This window comes from Gigantopelta aegis, chromosome 11 (genome assembly GCF_016097555.1).
Source record: "Gigantopelta aegis isolate Gae_Host chromosome 11, Gae_host_genome, whole genome shotgun sequence".
Taxonomy (NCBI): Eukaryota; Metazoa; Mollusca; class Gastropoda; order Neomphalida; family Peltospiridae; genus Gigantopelta; species Gigantopelta aegis.
This window is the reverse complement of record NC_054709.1, coordinates 14,521,058-14,534,418: the sequence shown is the minus strand read 5'-3', so window position 1 is coordinate 14,534,418 and position 13,361 is coordinate 14,521,058. Positions and strand designations below refer to the sequence as shown.

The 13,361-nt window shown below is 39.9% G+C and overlaps 1 protein-coding gene across 1 annotated transcript; it reads left to right on the top strand.

Annotated features, from left to right (window-relative positions):
* The first annotated feature begins 1,335 nt into the window (after window positions 1-1,335).
* Window positions 1,336-3,712, top strand: LOC121385037. Its single transcript, XM_041515574.1, has 2 exons — window positions 1,336-2,352; window positions 3,320-3,712. The coding sequence occupies exons 1-2, from the start codon at window positions 1,336-1,338 to the stop codon at window positions 3,710-3,712; spliced, it is 1,410 nt and encodes a 469-aa protein (XP_041371508.1).
* Window positions 3,713-13,361: the final 9,649 nt, after the last annotated feature.

Here is a 13,361-nt window from a genome sequence, read left to right as displayed (position 1 = left end):
CGGTAAGTATTATTTTCGTGTATTTTTTATGATTTTTAGATCAGTTAATGGTGATTAAAATTAGCCAAAAAATCGAAAAGGTCGCGTTTACTTACGGACATTTGTGGTCAGCTGTCCAGTATGTATGTCCATTATTCCTAATAACAGTGGTTTTCTGACCAGATTTAAAAAATAAAAAAACCCGAACTACGATTCATATTGCAACATTTGGTGATTTTCGTTGTTGGTAAAACGATCAAATTTTTATTATCAAAATAGCTGACACAATCGGCTATCGATCCCTAAAAATGATCGCGGCGTGCCGCCATTGTTGTCAAGCGAAAATACTTGCCGAAAACTACTTTTTGAACTCAATAAAAGCCACCATTTTGAAAAGAAAACTTTTTTCTTTTATTATATTTCCGTTTCCGGTGAGTACCGTGTGCAAAACAGCGGGAAATATGAACTGGGGAATGCACTGTATGCAGTATACAGTATGTTGACTGATGTGACGTCGGGCGAGATATCTTGCCTGCAGTAGTCAGAAGGTTAAAAACAAGAGTCTGTCCCTTAAGTTTTAAAAGTGGAAACTAAGTGTGATTAATCTACAAACGTGCAACACATTTCAATATTTGAACATTTGAAGTTACAATAGAGTGAAACAAGAGTCTGTGACGTTTAAACACGGGTATACCCTTAAACATAGACTGCAGTCAGTCTCCATAACCTTTACTTCTCAAAGGATGACCAGAAACATTTCGGATGTACGGAAACGGATACTATAAACAATGCAATTTAACTAATGTCTCATTTAAATTATAATAGTGAAAAATACGCCGTAAAAGATTGTTTCGGTTTTTGTTTTGTTTAACGACACCACTAGAGCACATTGATTAATTAATTCATTCGTTCATTACTTTATCCGTTCATATATTCATTCATTCATTCGTTCATTCATTCATCCTTTCGTTTGTTCATTTATTTAATCATCCATTCGTTCATCATCAATTAAGTAGTTCATTCATTCATCCATCCATCCATTATTTCATCTATCGATTCATCAGTCCATCCATTCGTCAATTCATCCGTCCATCAATCCATTCTTTCATCCATCCATCCTTCCATCATTTTATCCATCCATCCACCCATCCATCCATCAATTCATTCATTCATCCATCCATGCATCCATTCTTTCATCTATCTATCCATCCATCAATTAATTCATCTATTCATCCATCCATTGATTCACTGATTCAGTCATTCATGTATTTATTCATTCATCCATCCATCCATTCATGCATTCATTCATTCATTCGTTTATTCATTCATTGCTCCATTTCAGAGTGGCTCTGCGTAATGTATGACTTAAACAGCTCCGTGTTGAAGGAGGGGAGCGTAATAAAAGACAGCAAAGGATACAATATGATCCGGGAAATCTGTCTCCTCATCTTCCTCTCTCTGGGTCTCCTTCTCAACATGCTAGCATTCGTCGTGTTACGGAAACTCGCGAAAACCAACGGCCACTACGTCATTGTAATGGGGCTGATATCCAGCAACATCGTGTGCAACATCACGCTGCTGACGTTGATCCCATTCACCGTTCGTAACATCCACAACCAGGTCCTGTTCGCCATCATGTTTCCTCTCTCACTCTCTACGTATCTGGTTTCCGTCAGCCATATTGCCTGCATCAGCGTAGAACGACTCGTGGCAGTCGTAAAACCCTTGCACTATCGCACACTCTTCTCCATCGGCAGAATGAAAGTTACCGTCCTTGTTGTGTGGATTATCGCCCTTCTTTCTCATATAATAATTGTGTTCGCAAATGTAAATCCTCGTGAAGTGAAAAGCGCCAGATACATTCGCTTTGTTATGTTTCGACCTTACCTGACTGTCTACTACTCCACTGGACTGACCTTCATCTTCGCGGTTTACACAGTCTTGCTCATTTGTTTGGGCTGTGATAAGAAGATGGGTAACAAGACAGTTGCTCCTTTAACAACAACATGCTCAGCGTCGGAATCTAAAAACATCAGTGTCGTTATGACCATCGAGGAAGAGTTATCAGTGTCCCACACAGATACACAAGGCATAACGAAGCTCAGAGAAAATGGTGATGACAAGACCAACGTGGCAAACGACGTCCAGGAATCTGGAAAGCAGAATTTCAAGAAACGCGATAATAACCTCCCGTCCTCGGGAGAGAACACCATCCCTTGTAGCTCTGGAGTTGACAAAAATATTTCGTCATTTTGCCTCGGCGATGTCGCAAAGGGAAATAATTATAACCCAAGTAAAATCGACGAAGAAGAAAAAAATCAAAGAAGGGAGACAACTACGACATTTCTGTCCGACGTCCGCTCTAGACTCCAGGTATGAGTATGTATTTATCTCCCTTTAACCGAAATATTTACTTGGGTTTTTTTCTAAAAGTAATGTTTATTATTATCATTTACATTACTATCACTATAATTATAATAATAATAATTATTATTATTATTATTATTATTATTATTAATTTTATTATTATTATTATATAAAAAATAGATAAATAAATAACTAGATAGATCGACCAATCAGTCCATAGAAAGAAAGAAAGATATATAGATACATAGATAGATAGATAGATAGATAGATAGATAGATAGATAGATAGATAGATAGATAGACACAGCCAAACTTCATTATCTCGATGTTGAAGAGATCGGACCAACAAGCTGGAAATATCGGTAGCTCGAGATAAACATAATAGATGCTGATGAAAATTATCCCAAACATAAATTTAAACCAACTAAAATAAACCTTGGAAGCTATCGAAACAACAACAATAGAAGGCAGGCAGCCAGACAACCAGACAGCCAGACAGCCAGATAGATAGATAGATAGATAGATAGATAGATAGAGTCAAACTTCATTATCTCGATGTTGAAGAGACAGGACCAACAAGCTGGAACGAGAAATAACCCAATGGGCCCACCGACGGGGATAGATCCCAGACCGACCGCGCATCGTGAGAGCGCTTTACCTCTGGGCTACGTACCGCGCCGACAGACAGACAGAGAGACAGATAGATAGATAGATAGACAGATACAGTCAAACTTCTTTATCTCGATGTTGAAGAGACCGGGCCAACATGCTCGAGATATCGGTAGCTCGAGATAAACATAATAGTTGCTGATGAAAATTATCCCAAACATAAATTTATTCTGATGAAAATTATTGTAAACATAAATTTAAACATAAATATATAGATAAACAGACAGATAGATGGATATAAAAACAGATAGATAGATAGATAGATAGATAGATAGACAGACATAATTTTCCCATATTTATTGCAGCAGATGACAAACAAGCCAGACCGTTATCTGTCACCCCCAGTCAATCCAGAGTTGGAGGTCGAGCGACTTCCTACCCCATCGACGTCGACAAACGTCAACAGCGAGCCCTGCATTGTCAGTCAGAGCTCGAGAGATCCCAAGGCAGTGATGACCATTGGTCTGCTCATCCTTGTGCACCTGTTGACGGGCCTGGCCACTTTAGTCTCGTACGGAATCCTTGGCGAAAACGCACTGTCTCACCCCACGCTTTTTGGCCTGCCGATTATGATGACACTGACCAATTCTATTTTTGATCCGTTCTTCTATGTCATAATTTCAAAAGAGGTGCGAAAAGCTATGGCAAAAATATTTACGGGTGTATACTACAAAATCAAATCTCGTAGACAACAATAGTAACATATGTGGCTAAAACTCCTACCTGCAGCGTATCAATTGACATACATGCCACGGATATAAAACTACCACCCTTCACCCTTAAAGTGAATCAGAAAAAACTGGGGGTCAAGCTGCTCATTTCTGAGATAAGACGTTGCGTCTATGACTACTCTAGTTCCGCAAAAAATTCGAGTACTTTTTTACAGGTACGCCATATATGTTACAAGCACAAGGCTACTTGACACAGTAGTACTAGATGAAATAAAATTGCATACATTTTTTGCCCATATGAAACTAGTTTGTTTACAACCAACACACTCACATTTATCACCAATCACAGGACTCGTGGTGTTCACTTCTCTATCAAAAGTCCGGGGAACCTCGAACTTTGACCCAGCCGGAAGGTATTTGATTTAGTACTACCTTAAGGGTCCATGCCACCAAATCAAATCCCTTGATCGATAAATCTAAAATAAGTGCATATATTTACGGGATCACACCATCAAATCAAATGAAATCTCTTAAGGCTCTTTAAGTCTGTTGCGTCTGAAACTAATGTTGTTCGATGTATTAGCCGGACTGCGCAGCATCCAGTCTGTATGAGCCTTGAAACGAACCTGTTACGGTATATATATATATATATATATATATATATATATATATATATATATATATATATATATATATATATATACACATATATATATATATATATATATATATATATATATATATACACACATATATATATATATACACACATATATATATATATATATATATATATATATATATATATATATATATATATATATATATATATATATATATATATATATATATATATATATATATATATATACAGTGGACTCTGTCTAAACCGGACTCGCTTCGTACCGTTGAAATAGTCCGGTTTATACAGAGGACCGGTTTAGCCAGAGTTCATCCAGAGTTATGGTTCTTGAAAGATCGGCGACTCGCGATCAGCAGTTACATTTACACCGCAAGCCAGACTTTCAATCTATTCTGTGCTTTGCCAATCACCAAAGGTTTTAACTTTTCTCCCATTGAACTGCAGCACAATAAAACAGTTAATCGTTCTTTCGAAATTTTACCTCCTTTCGCCGCCTGGCTTTTGTAAGAAAGGGTCTTGTCAGGTAACGCTCGAAAAAACAATACGGTCTCGTCACAGTTGAAGATATCCTTGGAGTCGAAATCTCCTATTATCGTCGGTAGGCGTTCTTTGTAATCGTCGACAACGTCATGATTGACACCTGCGCTTTCTCCGCTAACTTTGCTTGTTTGATATTAAAACGAGTTTTCCATGACGTTAGCCAACCATCTGACGCTTTAAAGTCTGCTATGCCAAGCTGCTCGGCAAACTGAAGAGCCTTTTCTTTTAAAATTGGGCCGGAAATTGGTAGAGTTTTAGATCTTGCCTGATTAAACCATTGGTGCAACAGTCCATTTAGATTTTCAAACTTTCCATTTGTTATTCGTTTTCTCTCCCCAGAAATGTTTGCATCGTACAATTGCAGGTAGTGTTGCTTACGCTTTATGATGTCTGATACTGTCTGTTTTCCGATTTTAAATTTTAGTGCTAAATCTTTCTGTTTTGACTTTAGTTTCTAACGAAAGTTCGATACGCTGCCGTTTTTTGGGACGTTCCGCCATTATAAATGAAATGAGAACACAAAACATACGTGACCGTGACACTAGTATTTACGTGCCTATATCCACAGAGGTTCAGGCACGCCCACCTCGGATTTAATCTCTGACTTCGCCAGTGACTAACTCCGGGGCAGGGGGGGGGGGGGGGGGGGGGGGGGGGGGATTGAGTTTGAATGTGCAGAATTTGGAAAATAGCCAGTTAGTAACGTCCAGCGAAAGCGCGGACCAAATAGCAGACACCAAGTGAGGCCGTGCTGTGATTGGCTGAATTTCGATTCCTTGGTGAGACCTGTTTTCTGCCTAAGATAAAATGAGAATACCTGCATCCAGCCATGTCCGGACTTTAAAATTACACCCAAAAGTAGTTTTGACTGCTCGGCCTGAAAGTTTTTAAGGTGATTTGAGCAATTGAACGGGCGCCAAAGTAAAGTGCGTTGGACTATTTATAAAAAAATAAACATAGGAATTTAGAACCACGACCGCAAGTTTTTTAAAGTCCAACTAAGCCCAAAAAAAGGAGGTTACCTGTCCTAGATAAGGTTGACTAGGGGGAGGAGAGCCACACCCTCGTATCCAAGTTGGGGATCAGCTGGTGGATGTCTGGCTTCGCTAACAGTCTGGTGATAAGAGGATACTGCTCGCTGAACACCTTCTTCATCAGTCGATGGATCGAAATGTTGTCCATTTCTCCGAACAGTAGAGCCTGGCTGTAGCGGTTGTCCAGACGGTATGTTGCACACACAGCTTTTTTCCCGTCCTTGAACGTCACTGGGTGTAGCTCGTACTCCCCCCGTCCGTCGGGCATGTCCTCAAAGTTCCTGCAACGCGGGACCGTGGGAAGCTTCTTGGTGTCTGTGATGTTCCCGACAAAGCAGTTAAGGTAGCGCCGATTCAGCTTCCCGTGCAGAGTCCAGGGGTCCATGGTGTCTCCGGACTCTGCACCTTCGGGTGGTGGGTGTGGTTGTTTCGGCGGTGTCCTGGTGGTAGTAACCGCAATCGGCGCTTCCGCTTTCCGCTTTCCAACGGTGGCTTGACGGCCCTGCGTCACAGTCGCTGTCACCGGTAAAGTTGGCGACGTGCGACTGGACGCAAGAGAGGCCCAAGATGAAGAGGGCCGCCGGGTCGGAGTTGTGCAGATATCTGTGCAGGTCTCCTCCACTGGGGCCGTCTGTGAAGTAGGGCTGGTCGGGACCACGGTCTCTTCCTTCCTCTTCTCGGGCGAAACCGCAGGGCGCGGCGACGCAGAAGGAGCCGCTGCCGGTAGTTGAGCTACCGGGTTTGGCCCCCCCTGAACCGCTCCCTGCGGGTTTCTCCTCTTCCTCCGTCTCGTTCTTCTCTTCCTCTGTGGTTGCGCGTCGCCGTACACCAAAGTCACGGTTGCCCGTGACCCGGTGTACGCGACGCGGTACTCCAGAAGCACACCATAACTAGTAATCAGTGCCCCCAGGGGGGGGGGGGGGGGGCAACTGCAGAGAGCACGAACATAGGTCCTGCTTCATCGCGTACCAAGTAGTGTGTGGGGCAAAACATACGAGCGACTCGCACGTATTTATACATGTGTTAGTTTGACAAGTACAACTCACAGAATTCGTAAGAGTGAAATTAGTTGTGTATCAACACACACACTAATTTTAATCCGACTGATCTAACGGCCGACCGTAATTAGAATAATATTCACACTACTGGGATTACGTTTTGTATTTGATCTTGCAACGGCGTCCCGATTCCTTGATAATTGGCGATCATTGTTCCACTAATTAAGAGGCCCGTCGTTTCGGGAAATCCGAAACCGGTGTAGACAGAGGTAATTAATACATGAACGGTTCTTTCGTTCTTGATTTTTGGTCCGGAGTCCGGAATACACAGAATCCGGATTAGGCAGATATTTATACCTAAGAGTTTAACGGTAGCTGGGCGGGACTTTAGAAGTGGACCGGTTTACACAGAGATCCGGATTACACAGAATCCGGTTTAGACAGAGTCCACTGTATATATATATATATATATATATATATATATATATATATATATATATATATATATATATATATATATATATATATATATATATACATATATATACATACATATACATATACATATACATATACATATACATATACATACACATACACATACACATATATATATATATATATATATATATATATATATATATATATATATATATATATATATATATATATATATATATATATATATATATATATATATATATATGTATGTATGTATGTATATATATTTACTGTCAATATTTAAACATGAGACACTTTCAATATCAACGTGTTAGTTTGTTTTGTTTAACAAAACCATTGGAGCACATTGATTAATTAATCACCGTTCATTGGATGTCAAACATTTGGTCATTCTCTACCAGCTACATTTTGCTAATGCAGAAAGAAATCTTTTTAATGCACTTTCCCACAGACAGGAAAGCACATACCACGGCATTTGACCAGTTGTGGTGCACTGGTTGGAACGAGAGAAAAACCTGTCAGTTGAATGGATCCACCGAGGTGGTTCGATCCTGCGACTGGAGCACCTCAAGCGAGAACTCAACCGACTGAGCTAAGTCCCGCCGCCAACTTGTTAGATACTTAACACATATCAGTCGCGTTTTTGCCATCTGTGTCTGTCAGTTTGTTCGTTCGTTTATTTTATTTTGTATGTGTATGCGAATATGTAGTTGTTTTGTTGGTTGGTTGTTTTGGGGGGTTTTGTTCTTTGTGCGTGGGTTGTTGGGCTTTTTTGGTGTGTTTTTGTTTTTGTTTTTTTGTTTTTGTTTGTTGGGGTGGGGTTTTGTTTTGGAAATGAGAACACAAAACATACGTGACCGTGACACTAGTATTTACGTGCCTATATCCACAGAGGTTCAGGCACGCCCACCTCGGATTTAATCTCTGACTTCGCCAGTGACTAACTCCGGGGCAGGGGGGGGGGGGGGGGGGGGGGGGATTGAGTTTGAATGTGCAGAATTTGGAAAATAGCCAGTTAGTAACGTCCAGCGAAAGCGCGGACCAAATAGCAGACACCAAGTGAGGCCGTGCTGTGATTGGCTGAATTTCGATTCCTTGGTGAGACCTGTTTTCTGCCTAAGATAAAATGAGAATACCTGCATCCAGCCATGTCCGGACTTTAAAATTACACCCAAAAGTAGTTTTGACTGCTCGGCCTGAAAGTTTTTAAGGTGATTTGAGCAATTGAACGGGCGCCAAAGTAAAGTGCGTTGGACTATTTATAAAAAAATAAACATAGGAATTTAGAACCACGACCGCAAGTTTTTTAAAGTCCAACTAAGCCCAAAAAAAGGAGGTTACCTGTCCTAGATAAGGTTGACTAGGGGGAGGAGAGCCACACCCTCGTATCCAAGTGGGGATCAGCTGGTGGATGTCTGGCTTCGCTAACAGTCTGGTGATAAGAGGATACTGCTCGCTGAACACCTTCTTCATCAGTCGATGGATCGAAATGTTGTCCATTTCTCCGAACAGTAGAGCCTGGCTGTAGCGGTTGTCCAGACGGTATGTTGCACACACAGCTTTTTTCCCGTCCTTGAACGTCACTGGGTGTAGCTCGTACTCCCCCCGTCCGTCGGGCATGTCCTCAAAGTTCCTGCAACGCGGGACCGTGGGAAGCTTCTTGGTGTCTGTGATGTTCCCGACAAAGCAGTTAAGGTAGCGCCGATTCAGCTTCCCGTGCAGAGTCCAGGGGTCCATGGTGTCTCCGGACTCTGCACCTTCGGGTGGTGGGTGTGGTTGTTTCGGCGGTGTCCTGGTGGTAGTAACCGCAATCGGCGCTTCCGCTTTCCGCTTTCCAACGGTGGCTTGACGGCCCTGCGTCACAGTCGCTGTCACCGGTAAAGTTGGCGACGTGCGACTGGACGCAAGAGAGGCCCAAGATGAAGAGGGCCGCCGGGTTGGAGTTGTGCAGATATCTGTGCAGGTCTCCTCCACTGGGGCCGTCTGTGAAGTAGGGCTGGTCGGGACCACGGTCTCTTCCTTCCTCTTCTCGGGCGAAACCGCAGGGCGCGGCGACGCAGAAGGAGCCGCTGCCGGTAGTTGAGCTACCGGGTTTGGCCCCCCCTGAACCGCTCCCTGCGGGTTTCTCCTCTTCCTCCGTCTCGTTCTTCTCTTCCTCTGTGGTTGCGCGTCGCCGTACACCAAAGTCACGGTTGCCCGTGACCCGGTGTACGCGACGCGGTACTCCAGAAGCACACCATAACTAGTAATCAGTGCCCCCAGGGGGGGGGGGGGGGGGGGCAACTGCAGAGAGCACGAACATAGGTCCTGCTTCATCGCGTACCAAGTAGTGTGTGGGGCAAAACATACGAGCGACTCGCACGTATTTATACATGTGTTAGTTTGACAAGTACAACTCACAGAATTCGTAAGAGTGAAATTAGTTGTGTATCAACACACACACTAATTTTAATCCGACTGATCTAACGGCCGACCGTAATTAGAATAATATTCACACTACTGGGATTACGTTTTGTATTTTGATCTTGCAACGGCGTCCCGATTCCTTGATAATTGGCGATCATTGTTCCACTAATTAAGAGGCCCGTCGTTTCGGGAAATCCGAAACCGGTGTAGACAGAGGTAATTAATACATGAACGGTTCTTTCGTTCTTGATTTTTGGTCCGGAGTCCGGAATACACAGAATCCGGATTAGGCAGATATTTATACCTAAGAGTTTAACGGTAGCTGGGCGGGACTTTAGAAGTGGACCGGTTTACACAGAGATCCGGATTACACAGAATCCGGTTTAGACAGAGTCCACTGTATATATATATATATATATATATATATATATATATATATATATATATATATATATATATATATATATATACATATATATACATACATATACATATACATATACATATACATATACATATACATATACATATACATATACATATACATATACATATATATATACATATATATATATATATATATATATATATATATATATATATATATATATATATATATATATATATATGTATGTATGTATGTATATATATTTACTGTCAATATTTAAACATGAGACACTTTCAATATCAACGTGTTAGTTTGTTTTGTTTAACAAAACCATTGGAGCACATTGATTAATTAATCACCGTTCATTGGATGTCAAACATTTGGTCATTCTCTACCAGCTACATTTTGCTAATGCAGAAAGAAATCTTTTTAATGCACTTTCCCACAGACAGGAAAGCACATACCACGGCATTTGACCAGTTGTGGTGCACTGGTTGGAACGAGAGAAAAACCTGTCAGTTGAATGGATCCACCGAGGTGGTTCGATCCTGCGACTGGAGCACCTCAAGCGAGAACTCAACCGACTGAGCTAAGTCCCGCCGCCAACTTGTTAGATACTTAACACATATCAGTCGCGTTTTTGCCATCTGTGTCTGTCAGTTTGTTCGTTCGTTTATTTTATTTTGTATGTGTATGCGAATATGTAGTTGTTTTGTTGGTTGGTTGTTTTGTGGGGTTTTGTTCTTTGTGCGTGGGTTGTTGGGCTTTTTTGGTGTGTTTTTGTTTTTGTTTTTTTGTTTTTGTTTGTTGGGGTGGGGTTTTGTTGGGGGGGGGGGGGGGGGGGGGGGGGGGAGTGTATAGCCGCATGAATTTAAAGGTAGTAAAAGCCAAGCCATATCATAAAAATATAAATAAAATTATAAAACGGAATATATTTTATCATGTCTACCAAATTGTGAAAACGGCGAGTTTCAGTTTGTCAAAAGCTAATGAGCCGAGTTTTCATAGGAAGATAGATCTGCAGAGTGATTCGTGAAAAGAAGGAAGGAAATGTTTTATTTAACGCAACACATTTTATTTACGATTATATGGCGTCAGACATATGGTTAAAGAATACACAGATATTAAGAGAGGAAACCCGCTGTCGCCATTTCATGGGCTACTCTTTTCGATTAGCAGCAAGGGATTTTTTATATGCACCATCCCACAGACAGGATAGTACATACCATGGTCTTTGGTACACCAGTTGTGGAGCACTGGCTGGAATGAGAAATAGCCCAATGGGGCCACCGACGGAGATCGATCCTAAACCGACCGCGCTTTACCACTGGGCTAGAGATTCGTGGAATGTTCCTCGAACATTTTTGAAAAGAAAATGCTCAGGACCTGTCACCTAAACCATCTTGTTCTGTTGTTTATTTGATTGGGTGTGTTCCTTTTATGCCGTTGTCGAATTGTCCGAGTTTAAATAAAAGTTGTTCTGTCCATCTTTGCTCTGTTCTTTTATGACTCACGGATAAATAGTGAGTATTCTAACATACATGATTCACCGAAAAAAGGTGCTGGTTTGTTTTAGTTTTTGTTTACGTGCTCATAAGACCGGTACTATCGTCTTCTATCATATTACATGAACTCATCTAATATTGGATTGGAAAATTGGGGCAGAAGGTGTAATGTAGTCTACTAGTCTGATTGTTGATTGATTTCAACAATGTTTTTTAAAACTAAGAATACACACACACACACACACACACACACACACACACACATACATACATACATGCATACATACATGATGTATAGATAGATAGATAGATATAGATATAGATATGTATATATGTATAGATAGATAGAAATATAGAAACAGATAGATATATATAGATAGATATATAGATATAGATACATACAGACAGACAGACAGACAGACAGACAGACAGACAGACAGACAGACAGACATACATACATATATATATATATATATATATACATACATATAATAATAATAATAATAATAATAATAATAATAATTGAAAAAGAGAGAATATAACAACAACAATAACAACTAATAATAATATGAATTAATTAATTAATTAATTAATTAATTAATTAATTAATAATAATAATAATAATAAATAAATAAATAAATAAATAAATAAATAAATAAATAATAACAAACAAATAAAATGAAATAAAATAAAATAAAATAAAATAAATAAAAGAAACATACATACAAACAAAGAAAATAAACAAATAAATTAATTATTTAATTATTTAATTAAAATAATAAATCAATAAAGGAAATAAACATATTTATTAGAGATTATTATTAGAGAGAAATGAAACTAAAATACAAAACTCACATATGTTGGAAAGAGGCATACCTAATATTTCACACAAAGTTGTGAAATCCTAAACCAAGTTTTCACACAATAAACAATGCATACACCAACTTGTAGACATTAGACAATTATGCTTTAGCGTATTAAATAAACATATGGATGGGAAGCATCTGTTTGTTTTAAACACAACTAACACATGTCCCTAAAATCGTCGATAAACACAAACAAACAAAATATAATAATAATCTTCTATGTCCTTAAATTATGTATACGAGAACAAAGCGGTCGGCTCATTCGCTGACCAAATGTTGTGAAAATTATACCCTTCGTTTGAAGAACAACACGCATATAGTTTCGCAAATCCTAATTCGTTTTACAACATAGTTGAGATTTTGCAATGATTCTAACGTGACGATGGTAATGAGGGGAACGTGACTTTTGGCGTCTTTGACGTCGGTCGTCCTTCTTTGGAGAGTCCGGTCGCATGTTCCTCCAAATCGGCTCGGTAAATGAAACACAAATATGAAACAATGTGTCGGACATTGAAGAACAAGCAGTGTACATTTGTACATTCGAAAACTCGACAGACTTTAAAGAGAGAATGTGCGTGTATTTGATTTCTGAAAAACGTGAGCTCTTGAGGTGTTGATGTTTCATATTCTGCCTGTACAATACCGTGACTCAAGTGTCATATTTATTCTCAGAAAGTCGAAGTTAAATAGTATGGACAATGTATAGATGCCATCCTTAGTTAGCTTCCATTGTAACACGTGTCTGACTACTAGAGACTGTTTAACAACTAATATTATATAATAAAAGAAAGAAATGTTTTATTTAACGACGCACTCAACACATTTTATTTACGG

What these genes read in the sequence shown, in the direction of transcription:
- LOC121385037 (XM_041515574.1), top strand. Translation starts at nt 1,336, where the DNA reads ATGTATGACTTAAACAGCTCCGTGTTGAAGGAGGGGAGCGTAATAAAA. An exon ending in ACGTCCGCTCTAGACTCCAG is followed by an intron (nt 2,353 to 3,319) that starts GTATGAGTATGT and finishes TATTTATTGCAG; the next exon opens with CAGATGACAAACAAGCCAGA.